Consider the following 13,013-nt stretch of genomic DNA (forward strand, 5'->3'; position numbering starts at 1 on the left):
GACCAACCGACCAACTGACTAACTGACTGGCTGGCTGATTGGCGAATTTGCTGATAATTGTCTGCACTTTGTTTCAGCCAGCAGCAAATGCAAAAAGAAACGAGGCGCGGAATTATAAATTCTGTTATCTCGCTCGCACTTCAGCCAGCTGGGCATGCGTGCAATGCACTTTGACACCTACGCAGGACCATAAAAGAAGGTGGGGGGTGGGGTTTCGTGCCGGGGGCAGTGGCTCTAAGCAGCAAACAAAGCAATTTAAAGGCGATAATCGCTACAGATTTGCCTTGGACTTAGCCACGGCGATTGCCGATAAACGATAACGGGCATTCGGTAATGCAGTGCCGAGATAACGGGACCCCACCTCCGATCACGTTCACGATCAAGATCGCCAGCCCCCCGAGATCTTGAAAACTATTTGCCATAGTCACGTTTAAGCCACGTTTTATGTTTCAAGTTTGTTATCAAAAGAGATTTTAGCTGACAAAGCCATTAAGGAAAGAACGTCTATTATTTTAATAAACGTTTACAAAATGTACAGTACAGCATACATCTATACACTTTTCTGGATTTAAAATATAAATAAATATTTTAATAGAACTTAGGTATTTTACAAAAATTTATGTTATTATTCAAGTTTCAATTAAAAAGAAAACAACAACTGCAAGCCAAACAAAGAAGTCAATCTATAAAGGAAAACCCAGCCAACATCTTATCAGGCCAAAATAATTTGTTGGCAAATTTTTCAACGAAAAATAGTTGAGTTTCGCTTGTTGTTGCTGTTTGGGTTCTTGATAAAAAAAATTCGCAATCAAAATTTGTTTTATTTGCCCGTGTTTTTTGTTGCGGCCCACTATCTGCCATCGAGAGCGAGAGTCTTTCTTATCACACGTGCCCATGTGAGGGTGCCCAGGTTCACAGACGAGCCGCATAAAGCACAAAGGTTCCGATGTATTGGTGTAGTTAATAAAAAAATAAATGTCGTTTGCCATTTGCCGTGTTTTCGGCTCTCGAGTGTCTGTGATAATTATGGTTATTGCCGCCGCTCTTCCTCACAATTATAGTTATTATTATTATACCGATTTCTTTCTTTTTCTGCTGTGTTTTTGTTTGGCTCTCTCTCCCACACTTTGCCTTGTTTCGCGCCTGTGTGAGTGCTGGCGATAAGATAGAGGCACTAGGTGTACTTATAGGTGACTCGGGGCCCGGGAACTCAAATTGTTCGACTACCTTAACATGAGACGCGTGTTTCGGGCCAACCAAAAAAAAAACCAAAACCTTGGATTTACTTCTTTTTGCAATCGAAATTGTTGATAAACAGGCTGCAGGAAAAATGCCAGATATCGCACTGCCAATGCGAATGTTTGCAAAAACATTGGAAATCTAAGTGTGCCGATTTTCACTCACTTAATAAGCAAGAACCTTAAAAATTATAGGATTATTCATTGATCTTGTGAATCAACATTATCATGGAATTCAGAAAATATTATAGGAATGCTGGCTAATGCTATACAAAACATAACGTCTATATAAAAATTTGTTTGCTCCTCAGGCATTAAATATAAGTATTTCCTAATAAGTTCATTATGTTGTCTTTCCCCTTATTTGATATTTTAAAGGAGAATAGAACCATTACAAGCATGATATTTAAAGCAAGGGTTATAAAAACCTTTTAATTAGTACCTACTTCCAATTCGACCTTTAGAAGTATTCCAACACTTAGATTGAACTTCTCATCGGACACATTGTAACAATGACTACGTGTTCGTTAGGAAATTTACAGTTCTAAACTCAATTTCCGACCTCCCTCGACTACCGAAAAAAGTTCCGCCTCGGTGGCAGCTTCAAATGACTCGTTTCAACGCGTCTTAAAGCGTGCGCGTGTCTTTAATTAAGTCAAGATTTATAACCAGAATCCCAAGAATGCGTTAACTGCGGCACATTAACAACAATAACAAAAGTCTGGGGACATTGACAGATCTCGGGCTGGTGAAAAGTGAAAGTGAAATGCGACCAAGGAAGCCAAAGCTTCCCGAAAAAGCTGAGATCTAGTAAAATGATAAAGCTAAAAAAAATCTATCACATTCATAAGTTAGGCAATCATACATATGCACAGCCAGCATTTATATTACTCTAAATGCAGGTGATAAATTTGGAGTTTTTTAAACTTGAAATTTGGTCGGGCAGCTGCCATTAAAACGGAATTTATGAAAGGTCTTGCCTGCGTTCTCTGTCGCTCTAATTGAGGCTGTGAGCTTCGCGCGGTGAGAGATTGCATTCAGATCGGCATCGGCTCATCTCATTGCGACCACAACTGGTTTACGCAAATCGGTTCGGAGTTCATTCCTCCAAAATACGGAAAAGTTTAAAATTTGCATAAATTTGCCCGCAACAAATGCTAATTGAGCGCAATCAAGCCGAGCAACAAGTTTTCGCCTTTTAATGCCTGCTCATCGGAGAAAAAGCCGCAGATCGTGATTCACTAAATCAAATCGATAATGTCCCCGCCTTTGTTGGGCCAAACAATTAGGGAAAACGACAAAGTTGCCAGGCAGAGGGATTCTGAGACTCTGAGCCAAACACCCACATTCTTGAGATTTGTTCTTGGCCATTTGCCTAATGATGTCGCCGCAGTCTTTGGGCCAATTAAATGGAGAAACTGGCAAACGTGTGTGGCGTGGCGGCAGTTCGCTTCGTTTTAATTGCCCGGCCACAAGACAAATGTCTTGACACACATCCTCCAATGGAACAGACTCGGCACATCCTTCCTTCCTTTCCATTTTATTTTTTTTTTTGCTTCCATCCCACTCGAGTGCCGCCTTTGCCGTTGACCCAGTGAAAAGTTGCAACCGCAAATGGTTGATTGTTGCAATGAAAACCGTGTTAAGTTCTTTCGGCCCCCGGGCCACAGATTCCGCACATCCTTTGTTTCTCGCCACATTCCGTTGCGGTGATTAGCCCTTTTCCCACCTTCTCTTTCTTAACTTTTTAGCCTGCAATTAGTCAAATATTTCTGCTGCCATTCTTGATTGCTTTCGCCGGGGCCCACACCTGCACCACTTGAAGTGCCGCTTGACTAAACAAACACAGGCCCATTAATATACTATGTACGGGTCGCGAATGACGTGACCATTTGATTTATAAAGAGTTTTTGGCAACTTGAAATTCTCGCGAGATTAGATACTGGTTGAGCGAATACCTCTCCCGCGCACTGAATGCAGATTTCCGATAACTTTGGAGTGGAACTTTGGTAAACACAAAGGGGGTGGGGAGGATCTGGGCGATAAAAAGGAACCCCAAATACTTTAGGATGTTCCAGACAGCGGACGCTAGGCAGTAATTCTGCCCAGCCTCTGCCGCTCACGTTCACTGTAGAAAGTTTAAAGTTTAAAAGTATTCCAGGCTCATTAGGTCTTCAACAATTTTTACAAACGTGCAGTTACTTTCTTACTTTCATTACAAAAATAATTTAAAAATATTAGTACACCTTCTTCTTTTTGGCTTTAAAAACACACGCTCAGAATTCTTTGAAGATAACAAATATTTTGAAGATAACTTCATTTATGTTTGCATTGATTTTTTGTTGTTGTCCAAAGTACTTTCTTTGTTTAATATAACCATTGGAAATGCAATTTAAGTCTATCTATGCTTATATACATTTTCAATGTTCAATCAGCCTGCTGTAAACTCTCTGTAGGCATTTAAAACTTCCTCCATTTGTCTGCTTTCAAGCTGTATCCAAAGCAGCGTGAGTGTAATTCAATTGCAGACGCTGATAAGTATGCTACAAAACAGGACAAATTCGTAATTCGAGCACTTGATGTCCTGCTGCTGTCTGCCACATGGCCTTGTGTCTGCCGCCCTTTTCCCTTTTCTCCCCTTGGCAGATGTTGCAATGACAGTCAGAGTCACAGAGATACACACAGAGATACTGGCAAGTGGCATGTGGCATGCGGCCACTAATTGACTCACTTGCGGTGTGATAACTTGCCAGCTTTTCCTCGCGCCTTCAATTATTCATCGCTGCGGCATTGACGCACTCGTCGTAAGAGTTGGATTTCTGTAACTTATCGTCACTCTAAGCATCCGTTGGGGCTCTGCTCCACTGCAGCTGGAGGAACACACAAAGCCACTCAAGAAGTGACTAAAACATGACTTACTGCAGGGCACTCAGTCGCAGGCCTATTTTCGAGATAATCCCCAGAGCGGCAATCACAAAATTGTGAGTGGCACATGCTAAGCGGATTAGGTGTCCCTTAATTATGGCCCAAGTGCTTAGCCCAAACACAAACAGGAGCTGGATAGAATTTTCCAAAATCTAATATTGATTACTAAACGGATAATTATTGATTGAGGTGGCATGGGGCACACCACTGCGTATACTTAATACCCTATCCTTTTCTTGTCCTTCTTTTTTTCTGATTCATTTGGAGCAACACTTGTCCGTGGTCATGCCATTAAATCCCCGAAAGAAAGTCATCGGGCGGCTTTATTCACTCCACGATGTCTCCGAGCTCGGTTGATAGCGAATCAAATGGTATCGTCATCAATATCATTATCGATTCATTCCTTATGCCCGGCTCTTGCTTCCATTTCGTTTCTTTTCCATATCAATAATGAATGTTCAAGTCACCGAATACAAAACTCACGCATAATCATGGCGGGTCGCCCGAATAAAAGGAAGGCAAATGGGAAAAGCAGGAAAATGTATCGAATTTGTTGAGTGTGTCCTCGCTTCTGGGAGTGTGTGTGCTGGCTGTCACACATATTCGTCAAGGCTAAGACCCCGCCCCCATCCCCCCAGGTCCTGTCACAACCCATTTCACCCGCCCACCCACAAAAACACCCACCTCATCCCGCTGGCACAGCTGAAAGCTGAAGCATATTGCGTAGGTCGCTGCGTGAGTCGAGGAAAAGTGAGCGGGGAAAGTGAAGGGGTGGGGAGGAGAGAAAGAAGGGGGATGGTAAGGGGAAAGCGTTGCCAAGGCACTTGTTGTTCTTGTTCTGGTTGTTGTTGTCCCGAGTCCTGGCCAGAGGACAAACAACAGGCGAAGACGAAAAGGAAGACCAAGACTGAGGCAACTGAAATTTATCCGCCTCGATTTCCTCTTGCAAGATACGGAGAAAAATGATTTCAAGTTGTCAAAAAAATCATGAGAATATTTTAGAAAAATTTAATAACAATTCGATGTAAAATATTCTAAAAATCCCCCCTAATTTCTGCCTTAAATTATTATAAAATAATTAATTAGATAAATTAAGGAAAACGAATCTGTAAGTAGTATTCTGAAGACAGTTTCTGAAAAAAATAAATGCATTATACATAAAGAGCTCTGTTTTAAGTGCAAAGCTTTTATGACAGAATTAAATAATATATAAATAGATTGAAAAACTGTCGAGTTTTTTTGTACCTTTTTTATAATTCGATAACTTCTTTCCGAGTTGATAACCCACTTTTGTCTCAGTGATAAAATTGCCTGGCTCAAAGGAGCAGTGAGGGGTCCTGAGGATGTTTTTGCTGGCTCGCGTTTGCCAGCCACGTGCCGCTGCCGCAGAGGGAAAATGGCGAAGAGTGCGGGGAAAACGGTGGAAAGCGACAGGGACCCAGCTTCCGCCGGTGCTCTTGAGTGTTGCCGTTGCCCCGGGCAAACGGAAAAACGGGATCTGGAGTGCCGCTTCCGTTTCCGCTTTAAAACAGTTTGCAAGTGAGCTTGTTGGCACATCCTTATTGATTTAGTGCGTGTGTGTGTGTGCGGTGAGCGTTGGCAGGACATCAAAGGCAGTAGATCTAGGAGCCAGGACCTCGGAGGGCAGAGGGACAGCGCGAATCTAATCATGCGTGGGGTCAGTCAGTCGACATCAATTAACTGAAGCCAGCCCATGAAATAGGTCATCGTGGGCGAAATATAGTATGTAACCCGCTCTTCATTAGCGGTGCATTGAACTTTCAGCGCCAGTGGAGCGACAATGGAGCAAGTTGACCGCAAATCCTGCCCTGTCCAGCTGAAAAACCCTTTTGAAGTCGCCAGCTAAGTGGGTTAAATGCTTGGCCATGGGTTAAATACTCCCACCCACTTATCTAGTCAATCACTTATTGTTTCCCTCTCGTCTCTGCCTTTCGTTTCAGTTACCTGAGGACAATTTATACGGAAACACAATTATATAAAGTTATACACACACCTACAGATATACAACTAAATTTTTTGCCGTTTTGACAAGCCGTCCACTTATACAACACAAGGAAGGGATAATATATAGACAATATATATAAATATGCCCCACGTCTGCCACATCTTCAGGAAGAGCCACAGCAATCCGCAGGGCAGCCACTAACAGAGTTTTCCCGATAGCTGCCGGAAAATTAGAATACCCAGCAGACAAGAGACCAAGTCAGAAAGCCAGCCAAGCGCAAGGACATCGCCATCTCTGTTTCCATCGCAGGAGGATAGGAGAACTGTTGCCATGGGTCGCAAAAAAATTCAAATATCACGCATCACCGATGAACGCAATCGGCAGGTGAGTGTCAATATGTTTGTTTAATAATAATAATTCAGTGAGCAACAATTGTTTGCCATTCCCGAGGCAGAAGCTTCGCTTTTGCCATGGCAATGTAACTTAATTAAGACAGCAATGAATCGATTTACGGCCATTAAATTGAAACCGAACCTTTGTCGATATGGCATTTCCCCATTAAATTGTGACACTAGGTTTTCAGTGAATTATGTTGTTGAATTAGGAGAGCTAATTTAAGTCTGATTAACTGACATGATTGGGAAATAATATTCTCAGAATTAAAGTTTGTCTACATGTGAATATGTGACCTATACTATAGTTACTTGTGTGGATAAAATGAGATTGGATTTTAAACTAATTTCAAGAATAAATTGACCGTGTGTAGTATACTTCATTAAAATGTTGTTATAATTATTTGTAAATTTTATTGTCATATTTTCCCTTTATTTTTAAAATTCCCAGAAGATAGAAACAATTAATTCTTATACTCACACAAATTTATTTTATTTAAAAATCATACTCTTGAAACAAGTAAACCCATTATTTATTTTACATTTTGTGCCTTCTGCATTGAATTCGATTTTCCAAAAATATATGGTAGATATTATTTTCATTCACCATACCCATTTTTTAACTGTCGAGCGTGTGTCGTGTCATCGCAAGGTTTTCCCAACGACCTGCTGTTCTCTTTCGACTGCGGCGGTGTCTTGGCCAAGCCATAAACGCGTCATCGCCCAGGAACAGTAACAACTTGTTTATTGTTGTGCCCCTTTGGCCTTGACTCGGCCATAATCGATTCATTACCAACTAGCCCGGCGAGGGCTTGGGCCACTTTGCCACTTGGCCAGGCCACTTGGGCTAAGGCCATGCCTCTAATTACATTTTCGAACCGCATAAATATTTGAGCAAGAGCCGTAATTGAACGCACTTCCGTTTCCGGTTTAGGTGACCTTCAACAAGCGCAAGTTCGGCGTGATGAAGAAGGCCTACGAGCTGTCGGTGCTCTGCGACTGCGAGATCGCCCTGATCATCTTCTCGTCGAGCAACAAGCTGTACCAGTACGCCAGCACCGACATGGATCGCGTCCTGCTCAAGTACACCGAGTACAACGAGCCCCACGAGTCCCTCACCAACAAGAACATCATCGAGGTAAGTGGGGGGCTAAGGGCAGGGGATGGAAAATTGGGCGGAAAAGCGAGGGAAAGCGGCGCGAAAGAGAGCGCCATTATGCAAATTCAAGTGGGCCGTGAAAAGCACAGTTGCAAACGCCGAAGCAGAAGGGTGGAAAGCAAGGGGAACTCAAAAAGACATTAGACCATACTGGGAAATACCCTGCTGGTCTTATAAATAAATAGTTAGATTTTTTTCACACTTATCTGGAAATTCAGCTGCAGTAGAATTAAGTGAGAACTAAGTAGTGAGCAGGAAAGGTAAAATAAATAAATCTTGAGCCTGGAATCTTTTTTTTTAGTCCACCTGTTAAATTTAAAATAGGCTTTAAACTCGGAATTTTCATACGTTTTCAAGGTAACAATAAAACGGTCCTAAGGGACTGAGGTCTCTAGTCCGCCTGTTAAATTTAAAGCGACCTTTAACCTCTGATTTCCCATACGATTTCAGGGTTTAAACCATATTTTAAATTTAACAAACAGACGAATGAACGGTCTTAAGTATGAAGCTGTTTGAAATTAAAGTACCTATTAAATGAAAAGTCATGAAAGTAATAGGCTTGAAATGTATTTTCTTTGTCTGTGCATACATAATCCAGTATCTCTGGATGCCCTGCAATAAATTCATAATTCCGGAAGTGCTGCAGACCTTAAAGCAAACCTGTACAGAGCCTTTGGCAAGGATTAAAGCGATGGCAATAAAAGCAGCATTTGGCGAGGGAGAAAGTAAACGACGACAGAGGGGGAAATGTCGCCAGAGTATTTTGCATTTCTAATGCGGTGTCGCCGTCGTCGCTGTCCGCGCGTAAATGGTTTTGTAATGTTAATATGCTGCAGAGGGAACGCAGGGCAGGACAAGATTTGCATTTACATAATTTAGCACAACAAAGCGTCAAGTGGCCCGAAAGGAAAGCCTTGGGCAATTATCGCGTCACTCGTCGTTCGGACGTCCGTCTCTAACAGGTTTTCGGCTCGTTCTCGCCCTTTGCAGAAGGAGAACAAGAACGGCGTGATGTCGCCGGACTCGCCCGAAGCCGAAACGGACTACACACTCACGCCGCGAACGGAGGCCAAGTACAACAAGATCGACGAGGAGTTCCAGAACATGATGCAGCGCAACCAGATGGCCATCGGCGGAGCGGGAGCGCCGCGCCAGCTGCCCAACAGCAGCTACACGCTGCCCGTTTCCGTTCCGGTGCCGGGCTCCTACGGGGACAACCTGCTGCAGGCCAGCCCACAGATGTCCCACACCAACATCAGCCCACGTCCATCGAGTTCGGAGACGGATTCAGGTGGGATGTCCCTGATAAGTTAGTACAGTGTCTCGCGCCGGTTGCACACACATTTCTATCTATCTATCGTTGGTTTTGTTCTTTGATTTTACTTGAACTGATCTGCATGATTGCTCGAAACTTTAAACTCTAACCCAATCTAACCTCTAACCTCGGTTCTGTTGCTTCTGATTTCTGACTTTTGATTTCTAATATCTGATTTCCCTAACCCACTCACCGCCATCTAACCAAATTGCGTGCGAAGTTCTGTATGATATGTACATATAGCGATTGCGATCCGGTCTAAACGTGTGTTTGCATCTTCTATCCATCAGTCTATCCATCGGGTTCCATGCTGGAGATGTCGAACGGCTATCCGCATTCACACTCGCCGCTTGTGGGATCACCGAGTCCGGGTCCCAGTCCAGGCATAGGTGGGCATAAACATTACTCCCCCTCATCCTTCTCATCCTCCTCAATCACCTAACAATCCACAATCCGAACCTAACATCACATCGCGTGGGTGTGGCCACTGACTAACCGAGATCTCCTTGCAGCCCACCACTTGTCCATCAAGCAGCAGTCGCCGGGCAGCCAGAACGGACGAGCTTCCAACCTAAGGGTCGTCATACCGCCCACCATAGCCCCCATACCGCCCAACATGTCCGCGCCAGATGACGTGGCCTATGCAGATGTGAGTGCCCCATAGTTTTTCCTAATTGGCCTTATAATTACCTCGGTTGAATCTCTAATCCTAATCCCCTAGCAACGACAGAGTCAGACATCGCTGAACACGCCAGTGGTCACGCTGCAGACGCCAATTCCCGCCCTCACGAGCTACTCCTTCGGGGCGCAGGACTTCTCCTCCTCCGGGGTGATGAACAGCGCGGATATCATGAGCCTCAACACTTGGCATCAGGGCCTGGTGCCGCACTCTAGGTGAGCATACGTCTATCTAATAAAACTGCTGCTATAGATAACCAATAATTTGTATCTCCCTTCCAGTCTCTCGCACCTGGCTGTCTCGAATAGCACGCCGCCGCCCGCCACCTCACCCGTCTCCATTAAGGTCAAGGCCGAGCCGCAGTCGCCGCCGCGAGATCTCTCCGCCAGCGGCCATCAGCAGAACAGCAATGGGTCGACGGGCAGCGGCGGATCCAGCAGCAGCACCAGCAGCAATGCCAGCGGAGGAGGTGGCGGAGGAGGCGGCGGTGGAGCCGTCAGCGCCGCCAATGTCATCACGCACTTGAACAACGTCAGTGTCCTGGCAGGAGGTCCTTCGGGGCCAGGAGGAGGAGGAGGAGGTGGCGGCAGCAACGGGAGTGTCGAGCAGGCCACCAATCTGAGCGTGTTGAGCCACGCGCAGCAGCACCACCTGGTCATGCCCAACTCGCGGCCCTCGTCCACGGGCCACATTACACCCACTCCAGGTAGGCCTTCAATTTGTCTTTTTTTCCACTTTCTCGCTCTCCTTTCCTTTGTTCTCGACTTTTCCCTTGTGTTCGAAGGACTTCCGCTTGCGAAAATTGCTGCCGTTTGTCTACTAATTTGTCTAGAGTTACAAAATTCAATACAAAAAATAATTTATTTAGCGGCATGATTTAGCACTAGAAACGCTCTCTCCTAACTATCTTTTAATGTTTAATTTCTTGTGTCCAACGGGCGTATACTTAACGCCCCATTACGTATACGCCGCGTTGCCCGTCGAGGCACTCGGATTTTCGTTTTACTCTTACCTAATTGCAACCTGCCGTTCTAATATTGTTACTATATTGTTCTTTTGCATTAACCCACAACGACAACGACAACAACAACAATGTGTGATAATATTTAGGGCATGATAAGTATGAAGGATATCCGTACCGCGCGCTAATGGGACATAATCCTAGATGGAATTTTGCCGGTAAATTGGCCACAAACGAAAAATACATCAAACACATTCAGACACACACACACATATACACATACAAGCATACAACCACCTATATATACGCATACATACAAAACTATAGCAAAATTCTTGTAAATACTAAGAAATTCTCTGTTTTTTAGTGGAAGGGCGGTTAAGTTTTGAGTTACTTTGAGTTTTCGGGGGCCTTTGAGATTGAGAAATTCCACAGAAATTTCGTTTGCCTGGCTTTCGTTTTGAAATTCCTCCACTAACCACACAACCAAGCGATTTCCTGCTAACCCAATACACAACATGCAGTTCTAGAAGTCACCGACGAAGTCATCGGTGACATCTGGAACTGATGAACTCATGATCACAAGACACACAAGCTCACAGCGGTCAGAGGCTGAATGTTCAAGCTTCTGGCCACGCCCCAGTCTGCCTGCCTTTGTCATACACACGCGACCTTGGATCAAATCAAACTAATAGCTTAACAGACTTCATTATCCTTAATGCAGGTGCGCCGAGCAGCGAGCAGGATGTCCGTCTGGCCGCCGTCGCCGTGCAGCAGCAGCAACAGCAGCAGCAGCAGCAACATCAGCAGCAGCAGCTGGGCGACTACGATGCCCCCAACCACAAACGACCGAGAATATCGGGCGGATGGGGCACATAGCCGGCACGAGCTGCCGGTAGCAGCCACTACAAGCCACATCACAACAACAACCACATCGGCTGCAGCAGCATCAACAGCGGCAACACCATCAGCAGCAGCAGCGGCAGCGGGAAGAAGCCGGCGGAGTGCGATGACCTGGCGATGATGCCGCCACCGCCGCGTAAGGACATGGGCCGCAGCTCCTACAGCCTCCTGCAGTCCGGCTACGACTGCTATGGCCAGCAGCTGGCGGTGGCCTACGGAGCCCAGCAGCACCCGTAGCCACCACCGCGTCCTCCGTTTCCGGACCAGTGCAATAGTTGAGGGGGGAGAGAAAGGTAGAGGAAACCGGAGGCAGTTTTGTTTTGTTTTCGGTTTAAGCGAACAGTGACAGTGTCATATCTATAGTTATTGTATCTTAAATGAATTACGATTACACACCTACGGTAATAGTTATAATTTTAAATTATATACGCAGAGCATCCTGCTGGGGAATTCGAGCAGGCTAGAGTGTTGAGCTGATTTAGTTTAGTTACAATTACAAATACAGAGTTACGAGTACGGTTAAAGTTAATGTTAAATCTAATCTTAGGTCAAAATACTGCAGACAAAAAAAAAGGAAAAAACAAAACGGAAACGATGGAAGGAGGAGCTCTTTATGCTGTAAATATTTGATTTTAGTGTCATAAGTTTTAAACTTAGTTCGTAGGGAACTACGAGATACGTAAACCATACAAGTCATACGATGAAACGATTGAGAAGTTCTAAGCAAAAAACACAGACCCTCATGCAGATGTACTCAGTGTTCGAACATAATTTGTAGTTTTGTGCAATTTATCGTCAATTTTTAGTTATGTTCTATGCATACACACCCTTTGGGGGTTTTCTAGCCGTGTTGGTTGGCCCGATTCGAACCAAAATCACAGCCCCATGCAAGTACATATACACACTTTATGATTATGATTTAGTTTTGATTTAAGCGATTATTTAATAGACACTTTTCTCTTCATCTCTTAAGCGAAACGAAGTCATAATTTGTAATTTAAATTTAAAGTGGATTTCTATTCAATTTGAAGTGTTTCAAATTCTTGTGCCTAAGTTTTGTATTTTTTACATTTAATGCAGTTTGTAAAACAACAACAATGCAACCGCAACAACAACTCAACAAAATATAATTTAAATAAAATTATTAAAGAACATTTTTCGTTTTCGTTCTTGTGTTCGTTGCCAGTTTTATTTGATTAATCCATATCTTTATTTGTTCTCTGTACAATTTACCCGGCCATATTTGAACAGGCCCCAGTACAAGTGGGCGTGTCTGCGCCTGTGTCAATGTCAGTTGCCCACTTCGAAATTGCCTATATTTGACTAAGGGGTAAACGCGCCCGCAAATATTTGCAGTGGCCATATGACCTGTTGCACTTTAGACAGCAGACAAAAAGAAATGAAATATTTTATGTACATTTGTATTTGTATTGGAGCCGAGCTGCATCAGCTGTGCATATTTGATTACAAGAGGC

At 44.1% G+C, this 13,013-nt stretch overlaps 1 protein-coding gene across 8 annotated transcripts in view; it reads left to right on the top strand.

Annotated features, from left to right (window-relative positions):
* The window catches only part of Mef2 (myocyte enhancer factor 2), a 50,118-nt gene extending 37,426 nt beyond the window's left edge, over positions 1–12,692 (top strand). The window contains exons 3-11 of one of the 8 annotated variants that reach the window (XM_044392879.2): positions 6,125–6,513; positions 7,456–7,659; positions 8,671–8,989; positions 9,286–9,384; positions 9,508–9,644; positions 9,717–9,889; positions 9,956–10,380; positions 10,785–10,853; positions 11,360–12,692. In XM_044392879.2, coding sequence (XP_044248814.1) covers positions 6,460–6,513; positions 7,456–7,659; positions 8,671–8,989; positions 9,286–9,384; positions 9,508–9,644; positions 9,717–9,889; positions 9,956–10,380; positions 10,785–10,853; positions 11,360–11,514 — 1,635 coding nt within the window. In that variant the 5' untranslated portion in view covers positions 6,125–6,459 and the 3' untranslated portion in view covers positions 11,515–12,692. Of the gene's footprint in view, positions 1–6,124; positions 6,514–7,455; positions 7,660–8,670; positions 8,990–9,285; positions 9,385–9,507; positions 9,645–9,716; positions 9,890–9,955; positions 10,381–10,784; positions 10,854–11,338 lie in introns of all 8 variants that reach the window. The other 7 variants (XM_044392880.2, XM_044392885.2, XM_044392882.2 and 4 more) reach the window with 7 other exon arrangements.
* The last annotated feature ends 321 nt before the right edge of the window (positions 12,693–13,013 follow it).

This window comes from Drosophila takahashii, chromosome 2R (assembly GCF_030179915.1).
Source record: "Drosophila takahashii strain IR98-3 E-12201 chromosome 2R, DtakHiC1v2, whole genome shotgun sequence".
NCBI lineage: Eukaryota > Metazoa > Arthropoda > Insecta > Diptera > Drosophilidae > Drosophila > Drosophila takahashii.